General features: G+C 41.9%; 1 protein-coding gene and 1 long non-coding RNA gene across 2 annotated transcripts in view; both read right to left on the bottom strand.

The window, feature by feature from the left end:
• The window catches only part of GNAI3 (G protein subunit alpha i3), a 34,613-nt gene extending 19,944 nt beyond the window's left edge, over nucleotides 1-14,669 (bottom strand). Inside the window, exons 1-2 of the mRNA XM_084852865.1 lie at nucleotides 14,496-14,669; nucleotides 850-892 (exon numbers count right to left, since the gene is read on the bottom strand). Coding sequence (XP_084708991.1) covers nucleotides 850-892; nucleotides 14,496-14,613 — 161 coding nt within the window. The 5' untranslated portion in view covers nucleotides 14,614-14,669. The remainder of the gene's footprint in view (nucleotides 1-849; nucleotides 893-14,495) is intronic.
• Nucleotides 14,670-14,905: 236 nt separating this feature from the next.
• On the bottom strand, nucleotides 14,906-15,770 carry LOC146348334 (uncharacterized). Its single transcript, XR_014790595.1, has 3 exons — nucleotides 15,689-15,770; nucleotides 15,506-15,548; nucleotides 14,906-14,977 (listed from the first exon to the last, which is right to left on the bottom strand). It is a non-coding gene; the product is annotated as an uncharacterized LOC146348334 (long non-coding RNA).
• Nucleotides 15,771-16,596: the final 826 nt, after the last annotated feature.

Here is a 16,596-nt window from a genome sequence, read left to right on the forward strand (position 1 = left end):
ATGAGTGGCCGCACAAGGTTTTGATGGTGGATTGGGTGCCTCCTGACTGGGGGAGGCTGTGTATGAAGTTTTGTCTGGATCCTGCAAACTTCCAGTGCTTTGGAGGTGAAACAGCACCACCGCTCAGGTGGGAGGACTGCATCAGGACGGGGGGGGGGGGAGTCAAATTACACACATTAACTTAGTAAACTACTCACAGTAGCTTAGTAGCCCAGTCGTGTGGTGGGGCATCATGGACTATTTAAAAAATAAGCTACTGTGAGTAGCTTCTTAAGCCACCATGGGTTATTGTAATGTTCCAACGCAGCCACTGGGTTTGATTTGAGGTACTGCCCACAGATTGGGGCCTTCTTGCCTCCGCTTCCTGCTGCAGCCCCTGTGCCCTCCAAAAAGTTGCTCCTTAAGATTAAGGGATGCTCCAGAATGGTGTAGAATGTGGCACAGGGTCTTCAGCACAAAGGGTCAGCCAGAAAAAAATGGGGGGGGGGGCTGCTTGCACAAGCAGAAGGCACTTCCACTTGTGCAAAAGGCCTTTGGATCTCAGCAAATGAGCACAATTCATATGCACTCTGGGCACAGCACCCACAAAGAATCTTGACATAGCTCAGCTGCTTTTTGTTTTCCCCCTCCTCACACCAACATCTGTGATATTACAAGAAATGGAGGTGCGTACAGGCTTTCCATTCCTCGTGATGTCCTATCACACTGCCTGTATGGCAGGCTGGGTGAGGTGAACAGACCTCTTTTGGGCACTTTACAAGATCTTCTAGATACAGACACTGTGCCTGCAATGCAAGTGGATTGGGTCCATATTGTGTATCAGTCTAAAATACATTTCATTTTACTTACTTCATCTGCTTCACGATGGTACTTTTACCAGATTCGCCAGCACCTATAAAAAACAAATTGGTGTTAATTTGATGTGGCAGTTGGGAAAGCAAAATTTCACTGAAAAATGTCAGACGTTCAAATGTTTTTTCCTGTATCTATTGACTGTTCCAAAAACATCCAAGCACCAGTACAATTTAAATTCCTATGCTTCTTAGGAAAGGCTACAAGCAATCTGTAGACAATTTAATCCTGACTGTAAATCCTGACCTCTAAACTATGCATTTGAATTCTTTATGCATATAGCTGGGATACTTACATATGCATGCAGGATTACCCATCATCCACCTGAGTTCTTCATACTCCCTGCAGGAAAACACTATTTGTCTCCAAAAGAAAGGCTATTAATCTTGCACCTAAATACCAAGTGCTTAAGTGTGTTAAACAGGTGAAGCATTCTCTTTCCCATCATGTATACATGTCACAAGACAAGTGCATGCACACATCACAGAACAGTGTATATCTAGCTATATGCAATTTCCTACATGGAAGGGATATCATAAGAAGAGCCATGCTCAATCAGACCAAGGGTCCATCTAGTCCAGCATTCTGTTCACACAGTAGACAACCACCTGTCGACCAGGGACCCACAAGCAGGACACAAATGCAACAGCACCCTCCCACCCATGTTCTCCAGCAAGTGGTGTACATAACGCTCACTGCCTCTGGTACTGGAGGTCGCACATAGCCTTCAGGAATAGTAGCCATTGATAGCCTTTTCCTCCAGGAATTTGTCTAATCCCCTTTTAAAGCCATCGAAATTGGTGGCCATCTCTACATCCTGTGGTAGTGAATTCCATAGTTTAGCTATGAGCTGTGTGAAGAAGCCCTTCCTTCTATCTGTCCTGAATCTCCCACCAATCAGATTCATAGGATGACCCCAGGTTCTACTATTTTGAGAGAGGGAGAAAAATGTCTCCCTATCCACATTCGCCACACCATGCATATACTCATACGAAATTCATAGGAGGCACTTCAAAAACCGGGGGTGGGGGGGGTGGGTTTGCATTTTCAGGAGAGGAAGTATCTGTGTGCATTTAACATGTCTGTATGTGTGCATGTGAAAGTGAGTTAGGGGGTGAGAGTTAATGGATTCTGGGCATCGGGTGCCACATGCCAGAAGTGAAGTGGCCTTGCCCACTGCTGGCATGTGGCCCTTGGCATGCTTGTCAGGAGCCAATTCGGCCCTTGGCTGAAAAAGGTTCCCCACCCTCGTCACAGGGCAATTTGCATTGTAAAATGTTCTGATGCCCTAGAGCAGGAGTAGGCAACCTCTGGGGTCTTGGGGTCAATTCCTCCCACTATGGGCAACCCCCTACTGCTGAATTTGCCACTGTGACACCAAATTTGGCAGCAAAAACCCTGAATTTTTCCTTCAAAGCAAAGCACACACTGCCTGAATACCTTGTTTTAAAAGGAAAATTGCAGCTTTTTGGGTGCTGCATCACTGAACTTTAGCAGCAAATTCAGCGGCATAGTACTGGGGGAGAGCATACAGTCTACAGATCACAAGTTGCCCACCTCTGTCCTAGAGAGTGATCTAACTTAGCATGTTTGTTTTACCTGTATTTAATAAACAAAGATAAAAAACTAGCCCATGTTAATTTTTTGTCCCTATACACCACAAATGTTTGACCTGAAATATTGGGCGGGGGGGGACGGGATGACGGAATTAAAGTATACTTAACATGATTTAAATGTTATATTATGTATAATTGTTATATGAAAACTTGTACAAATTTAAAAACGACTGCATGTACTTCCTATACATTGTTTAAATTTAAGGCGGTGGGGTGAGGGGAGGTGTTGAAAACTGTTGACCTACTGATACATTTTAACAACCTAAAGAATGGTGCATGATGTGCTGACAACCATTCATCTACAACTTTGAAACTGCAGAGTTTACCTAATATTGTATATGTAACTGGCATCCATTTATTGTTACTAATGAACTTATGAAATTGACATCACAAAAATCAAAAGGCCTGGGCAAATAAGAAGTCTAAAAGAAAATAAAGACAAAGATAGGTTTGCCTAAAAGGGAAGGGATTTCTATAAGTGGGGTGCTACAACTGAAAAATACAGATGCTTAAGGAATTCAGTCTTTGCAAATTCCAGTACAAACTGACCTGATACACATAGCATGGATTATTATGTGGATCAGAACATTAGAGCGTACGTTACCTACCGGCTTTCACACTTTCCAAATGTTATGACACTGTCCTCATTTCAAAAGCACACTTCCAAATATGTTTCAAAATGCATATTGATGATACCTCACTCCAAAACTCTGGATGACCTTATGTAGCTCTTAAATAGCATGGAAGACAAAATAAAGCCCTGCAGAACAACACAGCATACATGCCATGGAGTAGAACAGCCTGTTCAGGTGTGGGTGGGAATAACCCCTCCTGCAGACAGGCATTTAAAATTACCATGACCCTGGTTAGCCCACATTGCTATAAGCCAAGATGGGCAAGGGTAGAGCATGACATTCTGGAACCAAACATCAAGATAGGAATTAAACTGTAGCAATTCAGTGCCTTCTGTCTCATTTCAGAGAGCTGGTCCAGAAAGATCCCACATTTAATGGTATCGAGGGCCATCAAGAGGTCCAGGAAAATCAATAGGGTTGCACTACCAATGCCTTTTTCCTGGCATAGGGCCAAAGTTGTCTCTGTACCAAACCCCAACCTGAAAATTGATTCAAACCTATCTAGATAATCAGTGTTATCCAAGAGTGTCTGGAGTTGCCTGGCCATCACCTGCTCAAGAACCTTTTCTCCTCAAAAACAGTATTGCCAACCAGTCAATAGTTAGTACAATCCCCTGGGTCCAGCATGGCTTTCTTCAGGACTAATAACTAGATAAACAAATAACTGCCTGTTCAGGTGTGGGTGGGAATAACCCCTCCTGCAGACAGGCATTTAAAATTACCATGACCCTGGTTAGCCCACGTTGCTATAAGCCAAGATGGGCAATGGTAGAACATAAAGGTGGTTCGGACAAACCCCTCCAAGCAATCAACATCCTTGGACTTCAATAACTAAAACTCATCAAACAAAACCTGACCAAATAGTGCTCTGGATGCATCAATAGCCAGTACGTAAAATGTGGAATCCAAGTTCCTACAGACACAGCTTTTAACAATCCCATCTGCCAACAGGCCAGGAACAAGAATACCTTTGGTCTTAGCAAGCAAGAATGCTCAGGCAGGGAGGTTGCATTAAGATTGGGGGGCACAGGGGGAAATCACCCCAAATCACCTCATTCCTGTTCTGCTGACTCAAATCTCTGCTGGATCAAAGAGGCTTCCATCAGCAGAGGGACACTGGATACAACCCAAGGATTCCCAAGATTATACATTAGATACCAATTTTCTGTGTAACGACAATTAAACCATCAAATGCGAATTATTAGACTCCATGCTTATGATTGCAAATGGTTAATAACAGAACCTCTACATTTCTAGGAATGAGTAATTATTCTGTAGTATTCCTAGTCAGTGAGACTTCCTTGGTGACTTTACCCCACGTGCCCAATCTTTAATTCAAACAATACTTTAACAAAAACGTATTTCATGGGAGGACAAAAAATGTATACATGTTCAACCTTCCAGACTATTAAGTATACTTTATAGTAGCATTTCTGAAGTTTGAGTAAGGAAACCTTCTCCATGTCAGAATTCTTACCCTTACAGAGCAATCCTATATATTTTTACTCAAAAGTAAGCCCCTTTGAATTCCACTCCCAGGTAAGTGTGTATAGGATTGAACCATAATCAGAATGAAGAGGACTGTGGCCCAGTTCACATGATATAATAACCCACAGTTAGCAAACCATGAACTGTTATGAATTGCAAACTAGGTCTGCATGTCCCTACCCTCCAATAACCTTATACTGAGAAGCATCCTGAGCAGGCTCAACTTTGTAGTTCTTTTCTTGTCTTCCCATGTCACCCTGCCTCACTAGGCTGCAGCAAGACTCTTGAACTCTGGCATCCCTACTCAAACCTGGGTTGGCCTGGGGAGAAATTACTTGACAGAGAGAGAAAGAGATTTATTCAAATAATGAATAAACTACAGATGCCTATATATTTAATAGCAGACAGAGGTATCAGTTTAAGAAGCTCATAGTTCAAATACATGTTTATATTCTAGAACCAAATGTTGCTCCTTGTTTACCTACTTGAGAATCGTCTGGAAATAATAATCCTAGCAGTTACTTTTCCCAAAAGACAAGAAGATTGTCTCTAAAATATGTTGTGCAAACCAAGTAAAAGTCAGTCTTGGGATGAGAGAGAAGACAGGGATTTCATCATTAGACGCTTTTGCTTTAGAGCCAATTCTCAACAGCTATGCCTCTAAGCCACTCTTAAGCATGTGGGAATAATATACCACTAAATATTAACTGCCTTTCAGATGGCAGATCAGATACTGAGATGCTTCAAGTTCAGTCACAAGCAGAACAGGATTTTATTTACGCTGGAACTGTATTGCCAGATTAAGTCAGAAGAGAGTAATAAGACATGATACAATGCACACAGTCTAAATATTTTCATGATCCAGGTCATCAGTACCACAATAACATAGAGAAACACTGGACAGCATGTAGTAAATTAATAAAACTGCAACTTGGATAACTTTGAGTAGCACGTATACATTACATTCTTAAGACAGTCCTTCCATTGTCAAAGCAAGCAAATAGTTGTTCTACTAGTGCTGTAAGTAGGTGGCTTTGGATCTCAAAGCTGTACTGAAACTTTAATTGAACAAAATTAGGTATTTTGTTCAGATCTTTTCTTTATCTGAAGAACAAACAAAAGTGTATTTTACGAGAAAGTTAATTATTATTATTATTATTATTATTATTATTATTATTATTGCATTTATATCCCGCCTTTATTCCTCTTGCAAGGAACCCAAGGCGGCTTACATTATCCTCCTCCTCTCCATTTTATCCTCACAACAACAACCCTGTGAGGTAGGTTGGGCTGAGAGTGTGTGACTGGCCCAAAGTCACCCAGTGAGCTTCCATGGCCGAATGGGGACTAGAACCTGGATCTGCAGCATTTTTATATGGAATGACAGCTCTATATAGATTGGTTTTAAAAACCTGATAAAGTAGGCTTTGAAAATATTTCAGAGTCCTAGGAATTAGCTTCAAGACATTAATTTTCCATGTGTTTTGCAAATATGGATCTGGGATCCAGCTGGGGGAGCACCAGAAAAAGGGGTGGGATGGGGGCTTGAAAGGGAAAACCAGCAGGCAGGGGAAAAGTTAAATACTTTCTCTCACGCCAGCTGCTTTTCCAATTCAATCACTCCCTCCTGATGCTGCTTTGCAGAGAAGACACAGTAGTTGAGATTTTATTACACAAGCTGGCCTAATAATGTACAGTTCTGACATTGTTCCTTAGGTTCCACCAAAAAAAGCAGAAGGAATACAAATTACTAACACTCAGTTTGTTCTAATTAGGAAGACGCTTTAGCTAATAGAAAGAGTAATTAGATAAGGCTCATGTTGCCAGTTTATACAAAGGTATGCTCACTTTAGCTAGAAAATGCCCCATTCCTTTAAGAAAATGTAGTATTGTACTGAAACATTTTATTACTCAGGGCCACAGCACAAAATTAGCAGGTTCACTGTGGCTATTATTTATTGTATTTTTAATCCATCCAATAACAGACTTTCTCTGGGCAGATTTCAAATAGCTAAAACAATAAAATAAGGCACAAAACAAACAGCACAGGAATAAAAACAAATTATCTAAAAACATCCCCTAAAACCTGAAAGCTAAACTCTGCCGGGGGTTAAAAAACAAAACAAAAACAAAAAGGTCTTCACCTGGTGCAGAAAAGAGAACAATGCTGGCAACCAGGCAAGCCTCCTTGGGGAGAGAATTCCATAAACGAAGCACCACAACTGAGGAGGCCCTCTCTCTTGTAGGCACCCACATAATTCTTTCAGGAGGGCCCTCTGAAGATGACCTAAGGGTCTGAACAGACACATACAGGAGGAGACTTCATACTCACAATGGCCCTACAGTGCAAGGCTACATGCCTTTTTGACCACTGTATATAATGCAGAGAGCCATGTTTAGGACAAGACTGGAAAAAATGCAGATGCAAATGCACTGGCTCCTTGAATACATGCAGTTAAAAAATGACATTTATCCATTACATGTTACAAGGTTACATGTGTGAATGTGTGAAGCAGCCTACAAATTCAGACAGAATTATTGGAGTTAGCTATACTTCTCCCCACTGAAATCATTGGGACTAACACACTTAAAGTACTGTGGCTCAGATAGTCTTTGGACTGCAGGATCTTTCCAAGTTATACTCAAACAGGCAAGTCATACACAGCAGAAATTAAGCTGAACAGGCAGATCAATGTAACTGCTTTTGTATATAGAGCCACTTGCTGTAATAGGAAAATCACACAAAACTATACGTCAGCTAAACTGGGTGGCCCTTCACAAAAGTGTTTTTCCCTGGAGGCACTGCAATAATGGAACAATAGAAGGGTTGTCTAGAGCAGAAATGCGCAAAGCAAGGAGCACAGGGGAGGGGGAACTGTAGCATTCCTTCAATCTTATAGATGCTCTGTATCCGCATAATCCAAAAACTGACCTGTTACTAAGTAACTGACCTGTTACTATGGGCTGAAAAAATGGTCTATAAGGCTGACTCAACTAACTACAGTATTAGGTCTTTCACATGCATTAAAATAGAGGAGGGCAGATTTCAGGTTTGCAGGATCTAGCAATTTTTTTTACTAGAACCTTGAGATCGACCAACCAGACCAGGTGAAAAGGCACACACTTCGAATCTGAGCCCAAGAATTTGTTTTAAGTACCTGAACTGAACTCGCAGTCCTTCCACACAAAAATCCACTCCAAGTTACTCCCCCTTCATTTCAGCAGTATAATTTGGGGTGGTCATTTTTTGTTACCACTGTTAAACAATTGGGAGTCAGAAATCCTGGGCGCTCTACTTAAAACCACTCAGAAATCTCCCAGTAGGTCCAGATCTATCTTCTGCCCACTCCTGCTTTAAAGACATCTATTACTTCTTGAATGTTGGTAAAATGCCAAGTTACTTCTTCACACTTAGGTTTAAAGTTAATTTCGTGCTTGCCTAACAGTTCTTATTGTGAGATAAACTAGAGTATTGTTTGTAGAGAAATAAGTGACCTTTGTATAAATGGAAAGAAAGGGAAATTATTATCAGACATTCAACAGTTTACGTAACTGCTTCCAGAACAAAAAAACACCACCAAAAAGAAAAAGCAAATCTCACTAAGCAAGAACAAAGGACCACATTTCCCATGACTTCTGAGGAATTCTGCTCAAAGATCGCCACCACAAAGTATAGCAGACACCAAGGAACAAGCTGCTAGCAGCAACATAACGATCATTCAGAAAAGCAGACACTTTTCTGGGGAGGGGCTACGAATACAAATGGGTACTCAGAAATTTTATACATCTCTGTTTAGAAGCATTGTAATGTAATAAATCTTTTCTAGCTATAATAATACCAGAAGCACTATTCAAACAAACCTACACAACTGGAAGTATACTTGTCAAGTCATTTTGATGAGAGAAAAAGATCTTTACTATTATCTAGCATTGTATGAAATTAATGAAGTTACTGACTTTGTTAATAAATACTGTTTTGTTACAAACTATGTAAACACAAGGCATTTTATGTTCACTGAATTCTTAAAAGTAGTGATTAAAAGAATATATTTGTTGCATACAGATCACCTGTTCACCCTTCTACCACTAAAGGCTTAGCTATAACTTCACTGCAACAATATCATTAAGTTTCCCCATATACACTTGATTTTTCTTAACAAAAGAAGAAGTCAATCAATTATGAGTTCTGACACCACACACTTTATACTACAATCCTTGTCATAGTTACCTAGGAGTGTCAAGTCCTATTGAACTCAGTGGGGTTTGCTTCTGGGTAAACATGCATAGGACTTACAGCCTATTAAGTTCTCTCTTTTCCAAAAAACATCCATAAGAATATCCAGCTTGGCCTGCTGAATCAGACTAAAGGCCTATCTAGTCCAGCATCCTGTTTCCCAAATGCCTATGGGATGCCCATAAGAAAGACATGAAGACAATAGCCTTCCCCTGCTGCTGTTCACCAGCAAGGCAGCATATAGCCATAATGACTAGTAGCTATTGATAGCCTTATCTTCCATGAATTTGTCCAATTCCCTTTTAAAGCCATATAAGGGGGTGGCTATCATCGTGTCTTCTTTAACTGTACTGTGTGAAGAGAACTTCCTTTTGCCTGTCCTGAATCTTCCACCATTCAGCTTCACTGGATGACTGCAGGTTCTAGCATTAGAGGGTGAGAAAAGCTTTTTCCTACTCAACTTTCTCCACATCACACATGATTTTAGGCTTCTATCACACTCCCCATTACATGTTTTTCTAAAAAATAAAAAGCCCCAAACATAGGAGAGCTGCTCCAGCTCCCCTGATCACCTTGGATGCCCTTTTCTGCACGTTCTTCAGCTCTACAGTTATCCTTTTGGGAGATGAAGCAACAAGAACTGAACATAGTATTCTAAATGTGGTCACACATTTGTGTAAAGGTGGTACGTTATTTTCTATTTTTATTTTCAATCCTTTCCTAATATCCCTAACACAGAATTTGCCTTTTCAAAACTCTCACAAACTGGATCAACATTTGCACTGAGCTATCCACCATGAGCTGAAGATTCCTTGCCTAATCAGCCACTGCCAGTTCAGCCCCCATCAGTGTATATATGAAGTTAGGAGATTTGCCTACCTGCAATTACATGGAGACAAAGTTGATTTCACTGGTATTGGCTTCCAAAAATAGCTGCAAACTATAATCCATTTACTCATGATTAAAATAAGTAAATGGATGGAGATATTTTGGCTTCAGTGACCTGTGCTTTGGTAAGCGCTCATTTAGATTACTATACAGAATTGTATTACAGTTCAAAGATAGCCTGGAAACAGCAGTTGGTATAGAATATGGCTGCTACAGTCAGTGCTAACTGGTACGGAGCCTTTGCTCGCTCCCAGTCCATTTCTGGGCTCAATTCAAGTGCTGTTTTTGACCTTTAAAGTGCCTCATAGCTTGCGGCCATGGTAACTGAAAGACCATCTTTTCCCATATATACCTGACCATGCCGTGAGATCAACAGAGGTCCTTTTTCTGAGTACCCCCACAAGCTCAAATACTACAAGTGACTACAAGAGAAAGGGTCTTCTCAGTAGGCCCCTAATTTATACAAGGCCACACCCCCAGATAGGATAGCCTAGTGCCTACCTTAATATACTTTCAGAGCCAGGCAACTTTTTATTCTCATGGGCTTTTAAAGCTTGATATATGCTATATTTTAAATATGGCTGCCTTATTCGCTTGAATTTTTCAGTTTGTATTATCTACTGCTCTGTACGGGGCTTTTGTTTAGTTTTCTCTCTATTTTATAATTTTTTAGCACAGGTTTTTATTTTATTAATTTGAATGTTGTAGATTTTGGTGATTTTAAATTGCTTTTAATATTCTTTTGTACATTGCTCAGAGAATGACTGTTATTGGGTATCTGGCAAATGGTGTAAATGAATAAATCAAACCAACAATGTTAACAGAACTTTTTTGCTCTGGAGTAAAAAAGTTGTGTACTAAAACCTAAGCAATGTACCCATGGACAAGTTTAGACGGCTATAGTTTGGCTGCTTTGGTAATACAGAGGGAACACAAATTTGCACACACACCCTACCAAGATCAGTCAAATTTAATTAAGTAGGTCAGTAAAGTCTAAGAACGTGCCACACCTTCAAATGAAATTATAACTTTAAAATACTAAATAGGAGTCATCAAGTAATTCACCTTCTACTCAACCAACACAAAATTGCTCCTTAACCAAATATTTTAGTTTTAAGTTAGGAATTCTCTTTTCATCTAAGTATACTGCAATGAAACTGCATGGTTCCCTTCAGCATTTTAAAATACTATTTACATGCACATTAAATAGCCTCATAAGCTTTGTACAACACTTCAAGCATCAAAGTATTTTAGGTCCTATAAAACAATTTGTGAACTTTACATTCTTGAGCAAGATCAGCAAGCATAAAGAAATGAACTTGGAGTAACAATATCACTAGGCTTTAGGACGTTGTGGGGTTTCCAAACTCCATGCTTCCAAAAATAAAAATTAAATGGAAGAGAAAGGCCAAAGGGTCCTTTCTTAAGGAATAAGGTTATCAAAATTGTCATTCCTAGGTGAAATATTTAGAGTTTGCCCTAGGAGGGAATTTTGAGCCATGAAAATGCTGCGATTCTCCATATTCAAAATGGAAGTTCAAACCATTGTGCACAATCTTTTAATCATATATATTTCCCCTCATAACATCTGCATAAGAACTACCTCACAGGTCAGACAAAAGGTCCACTGTTTTGTCGCCAACAGTGTCCAGTCAGATGCTCCTAGTAAACATTCAACTATAGCATACTAGTGATAGCCCCATGCTTTTCATCATCTGGTAAGCACAATGATACTGCCTGTAAACATGGTAATCCCATATTTAGCTGTCATGGCTCACCACTGGACTGGTTCCAGACTAAGTCAGTCATGCCATAGTGCCACTAGAACAAGCTAGTCATGACTAATTTTGCTGCCAGTTTGGTGACGCGTTGGGAACTGTAGACCCCCAGCATGCCCTCCTTTTGCTTTCTCCGATGGAGTAGTGATGTTAGAGAAGGAAGAGTTGTGGAAGTTTCTATGCTTGCAAAAGGGAGGTGTGGCATACCTCCCTCTCCAACCTGAGAGTGGGAGATCCACTCTATCTTATGGCCTCTGAGAACCTCCCAGGAATGCAGCCTAAGTAAGTAGTCGTAGTGACATCTTATAGTAACAAATTTCATCAATGAATTACACAATGGGTGAAGTAGTGCTTCCTTTTCTTCTCCTAAACCTATGAACAAGCAATTTCACTAAATGAGCCCGAATTTTAGTGGTTTAGAAAAAATTTTATCACACCACCTTTTCGTTATATTTCTTCTTAAGCCTTCCTTCATAGGAAAGATACTTCATATCTGTGATCACTGTGATTTGCTTGTCTTTTCCAGCTCTAAGATTTTTAAGATTAACAACTAAGAGTCTTGTGGCACTTTGAAGACCAAGAAATGTATTATGGCATGAGCTTTCATGAACTATACTCTACTTCTGATGAAAGCTTGTGCCATAATAATAAATGTGTTAAGTCTTCAAAGTGCCACAAATCTTTGTTGTTTTTGCTGTACATAGCAACCCCGCGGGAAATCTTTTGAAGTTGGGTCGACTAGAATAGTACAAAATATTATTTGGATGTAACATGCTTTTAAAAATATTTTGTAATAATGCAGAATCTGCTTTTTTCATTGCCACAATAGACTGAGCTGACTTAATCAGTGGGCTTTGATCACATTCTCTCTTCCCCCTCAGTCTAATTTAGAATGTTTTGTCTCAGTCTGCAGTTGAAGGATTTATAGATGAAGTGAGAAGCTCTGTGTCAAATGCAGACAAGAAACTTAAACATATGAAGATGTGTTAAACAATAGCAAAATTTTAAAAAGTAGAGGACATGACACACGATAAAATTATGTAATACATAAACATACAGTTGCCCAACCAATTTGGAGAACTTCTTTTGAAGCTCTTCAAGGCATGGTTAGAATTGTACTGTACTATACTATACTATACTATACCATTTGTTATCATCTGTAAACGTGGCTCTTTCACAATTTATCCCAGACTTCATGTCATTTTATAAGTTAAACACATGCTTTTAGGGGACACCCACTATTTACATTCCCTCCATTATGAAAACCAAAGTTTATTCTTATCCTTTGCGTTCTGCTTAGTTTTTCTCCAGTTACTGAGTCATGATGATCCACTATCTGATCCCATGAGTGTTATGTTTCCTTAGAACAGTCTTCCCCAACTTAATTCCCTTCAGATGTTTTAGACTTCAACTCCCATCAGCTCTAGCCAGCATGGCCATTGGTCAGGAATGCTGGGAGTTGTGGTCCAAAACATCTGGAGGCATCAGGTTGAGGAAGGCTGCCGTCGAAAACCCTGTGAGAGATCATGGTCAAAAATATTTCTGAAAACCTGGTTAGAAGGCTTCTAGTAATAAAATACATATTTTTAAGGAGTTTGTTTCTTATTATACTTGCTGTGATTTTTATTTTAGGTTTTTTAAATAAACTATTTCCTATTTTGTGTTCTTTAGAACTGAGGCTGAATGCCACTGTAATTACTTTTATGAGAGTGCTTCTTGGTTGTTTTGTTTTAAAAACCCAATAAAATGCAAATAAATAAGAACTGAGATTAATACTATCTGCCCCCAGTGACTTATCACTTTTTCACTGGTCAATTCGTTCTAAAACTTCAGCTTCTGTCATCTTTATCTAACATAAGTAGTTCAGATGCACTGTAGTTCAGAGGCACTACAAGACAAAATAAGTTTAGTCTGGGGTTTCCTTCCAACATGTTTTGCTGTTTAGTCTAGAAAAAACAGGTACACTTGCCAGATGTCACTACTGGAAAGGAGGCTAATGCTCATGCTCTCTGCCAGTGAAAAACAATCCCATTGCTACCTTCATAGCTTGAGGCCAACCCTATTTTCTCCTCATCTCAGTAGTTATCCGCTGCAGAACACAAATTAGGCCACAAACACGTTAGGCCACTTGTGCTGTGTAGAGACAAACACGCACTCTCCCCTTTGCTGTCCAAGGTGCTAGGAGCTGTATGAAGAAAGATTCCCCCCTTAGCTTCTAAAGCTGCAGAAGGTGCAGGTAGTATCACACAGCCTAAATACATGTTCAGTCTTCTTTTCTTTCAAAGATATGTACTACTGGAAATGGAGAACAATGGGAGGGCATTAAAGAGTATTTAAAACATAAATATAAAAGAGCCCTTACCTTCACACCTAACTACCACATAAGCGGCAACTTCTATAAAAGATTATTGCTCATTATCTCCCCACTCGAGGTCTTCTGTGGGTGTACGGGCCTCTACAAGTATCCAAACTATCATCTTTCAAGGCTCAAGCTTAACTTCCTTAAACTAAGGCGATCTGTGCATCTTCGCACGTACTTTTTGTCTTCGGACGGCCTTAGATCTTCTCCCTCGAAGTTCATACACGACAGAGTACGAGGGACACCCCGCCCGCGCGCCTAAAGCCTGCAGAAGTCTGCCCTTTCCAGCAGGGTAAGAAAGTGGCAAAGGATAACGAGGGCACGCTGGGCCTGAGCCGGCTCGCTCCCTCCCGTGCGTACGAGCGAAGGAGGCCTGGGACGCGCCCGGGAGCCATGGGAGCGCCCGCCTAGGCTGGCCAGCAACGGGAGGCGCGACTCCCAGCGCCTGGCTAACAAAAGCCTCCGGGACGTCCGAAACAGGGGCGCGGCGCAGATGCAGCGCTCCGGCCCCCCTCTCTCGGTGCTGGTGGGGTGCTCGTGCCCGGCCGCCCTATCAGGCCACTGCCGCGCCCGTTCCCCTCAGTCCAGCCCGGGACAGCGTCGGCGGAGCAGGCCCCGACCCGGCCTCGCCCTCCTCCTCCTTACCGAGCAGGAGCAGCTTCACCTCCTTGGCCGCCTTCTCGCCGTCCTCGCGCAGGTTGCGGTCTATCATGCGGCTCCGCTCGGCCGCCGCCTTATCCTCGGCACTCAGCGTGCAGCCCATCGCGGCGACAGGACGGGGAGAGGCGGGCGGCGCCTCTCGCTCTCCTCAGCGGCCGCAGAGTCGAGAGGAGAACAAGCTGGAAAAGGGGGGGGGTGAAGAGAGCCACCGGAAACCTACCCACTTCCGCCTCTCAACTCGCTACCGACGAAAGTCGAAATGCGCCCTGGGAAATGCAGTCGATGCCCACGTCTCAGCCTACCGCTTCCCGAGACGGGGAAGGGGGCCGATCATTTTGACTGCCGTAAGGCGCGTTGGATGCTGGGAGTTGCCGTGCCCGCAAAGCGTTGTCCGTGGGACGATAGCTTTGTCTGAACGGAATTCCTAGGTTGTTGTTGGGTTGACGCTGTGTTTTGTACCCCACCCCCTAAAAAGTAAAAGCAAAGAGAGGAATTCAGGCTGTTCCAAATTCGAGCTTTATTGTGTGTAAAAAGCGTGAATATGTGCAGTTGTTTTTTTTTAATTATACTGCAAATGTAAATATAGTTCTGCAGAGCTGTTATACTCGTATTGCTGGTGAAAAGGACGGAGGCTGAGAGACTATGACTTACTGTCATAAGCCAGTCTTATTATCTAGTCCAGTCTTGTTATTATCCTTATATTTCAGATGGGGAAAAGAGGGGCTGAGGTTAAGTGATTTATGACAGCACTATGGTATAATGCAGTCGATCACTCTTAATATCCCCCAAATGGTGTTGATTACAACCACCCTGTATTATGATCTCCCCATTTCAAGTGGGGGCTGATAGCTGACTACAAAGCTGTCACCCAGCCCATAGTGATAATACATACATACTGATGTCATACATGGATGTCACGGATACCAGGTTTCCACCACAACACTACAGAGTACGCACAGGTTATCAGTCAAGATGAAGAGAGACAGCACTCTCACCTCACTCCTCTAATAGTGTCCATGTGTCTGAGTCACCTTTCACCTGAAATTATAATACATTCATACTGAAAACAGAAAGCACAGGAAAAGATATCGGATAGAAACAGTAGCTCAGGTTGTGGCAAAAAATAAACCTAGGGGGCGTTTCTATGAAAACGAAAGGAGAAGCAAATGGGAGAGTACCCGATTTTTTAAAATGAATCAGCTTTGGTCCATGCAGAGCTCCACAAGCGAGTGCTCCATACCAGTAAAAATCGCTTCACAGAACATACGTCCTGGCGGGGGAGGGGGTTGGAGTGAACGTCATCTGACTGGCAGGAGATGCTCAACCAATAAGAGAGGCTTCCCCCCTTTCTCCTTTCCCCTGAAGCTCCAGGTGCTTGCATTTTAGGAGCAAGTCTCACTGAGCACAATGGGAGTTACTTCCAAGTAGACACACACATGCTTGTGCTGGGAAAGCACATCCCTGAACACAGGGATGGGAAACCAGCCCCCTTTCTACCCCGATGCTGTGGAGGATCTCTATAACGGTGCGAAGTAATTACTTCCTAAGGCAATAAACCAAACAACAGAGAATCGGCACCTCGAGATAGCATGCTTTAGAGCATTTAGGGACTTTGTGCCTTAAACTGTGCCATTTCAATTGAAGGGGATCTCTGTAAATTCCAATGTGGGCATTCAAAGGAGAAGCCTCATTGACCACAATGGGAGTTACTTCTGAGTAGACACTAATTGGTTTGTGCAAGGATGGGAAACACACAGGAAACACCCCTTGACCATAGTCACGGTGAAAGGCACACCCCTGGGCAGGGCTAGCATACCCGAGGTAAATGCCAGGGTTGGGGCAGACAGCAACTAAACCAGGGAGAACCTGACTTAAGGAAAAGAATCGGACTTTAAGCAGTCTCAGGAAATCTGGGTTTCCCTGATAAGCTCCCGGGGTGGCTGCTGGATGGCCACATCATGTATCCCTAACTACCTCCAAACGCAGCCAGCTTGGAGTAAATCGCTCATGGAGACACCTTCCTAGTTAAATTATACCTACATCACCTTCTAACCTCCCCCCCCCCCCCGTGCAAATCTGTACTCCA

This window comes from Heloderma suspectum, chromosome 4 (assembly GCF_057233095.1).
Source record: "Heloderma suspectum isolate Gila_16-S chromosome 4, 16-S_ref, whole genome shotgun sequence".
In the NCBI taxonomy this organism is placed as follows: Eukaryota; Metazoa; Chordata; class Lepidosauria; order Squamata; family Helodermatidae; genus Heloderma; species Heloderma suspectum.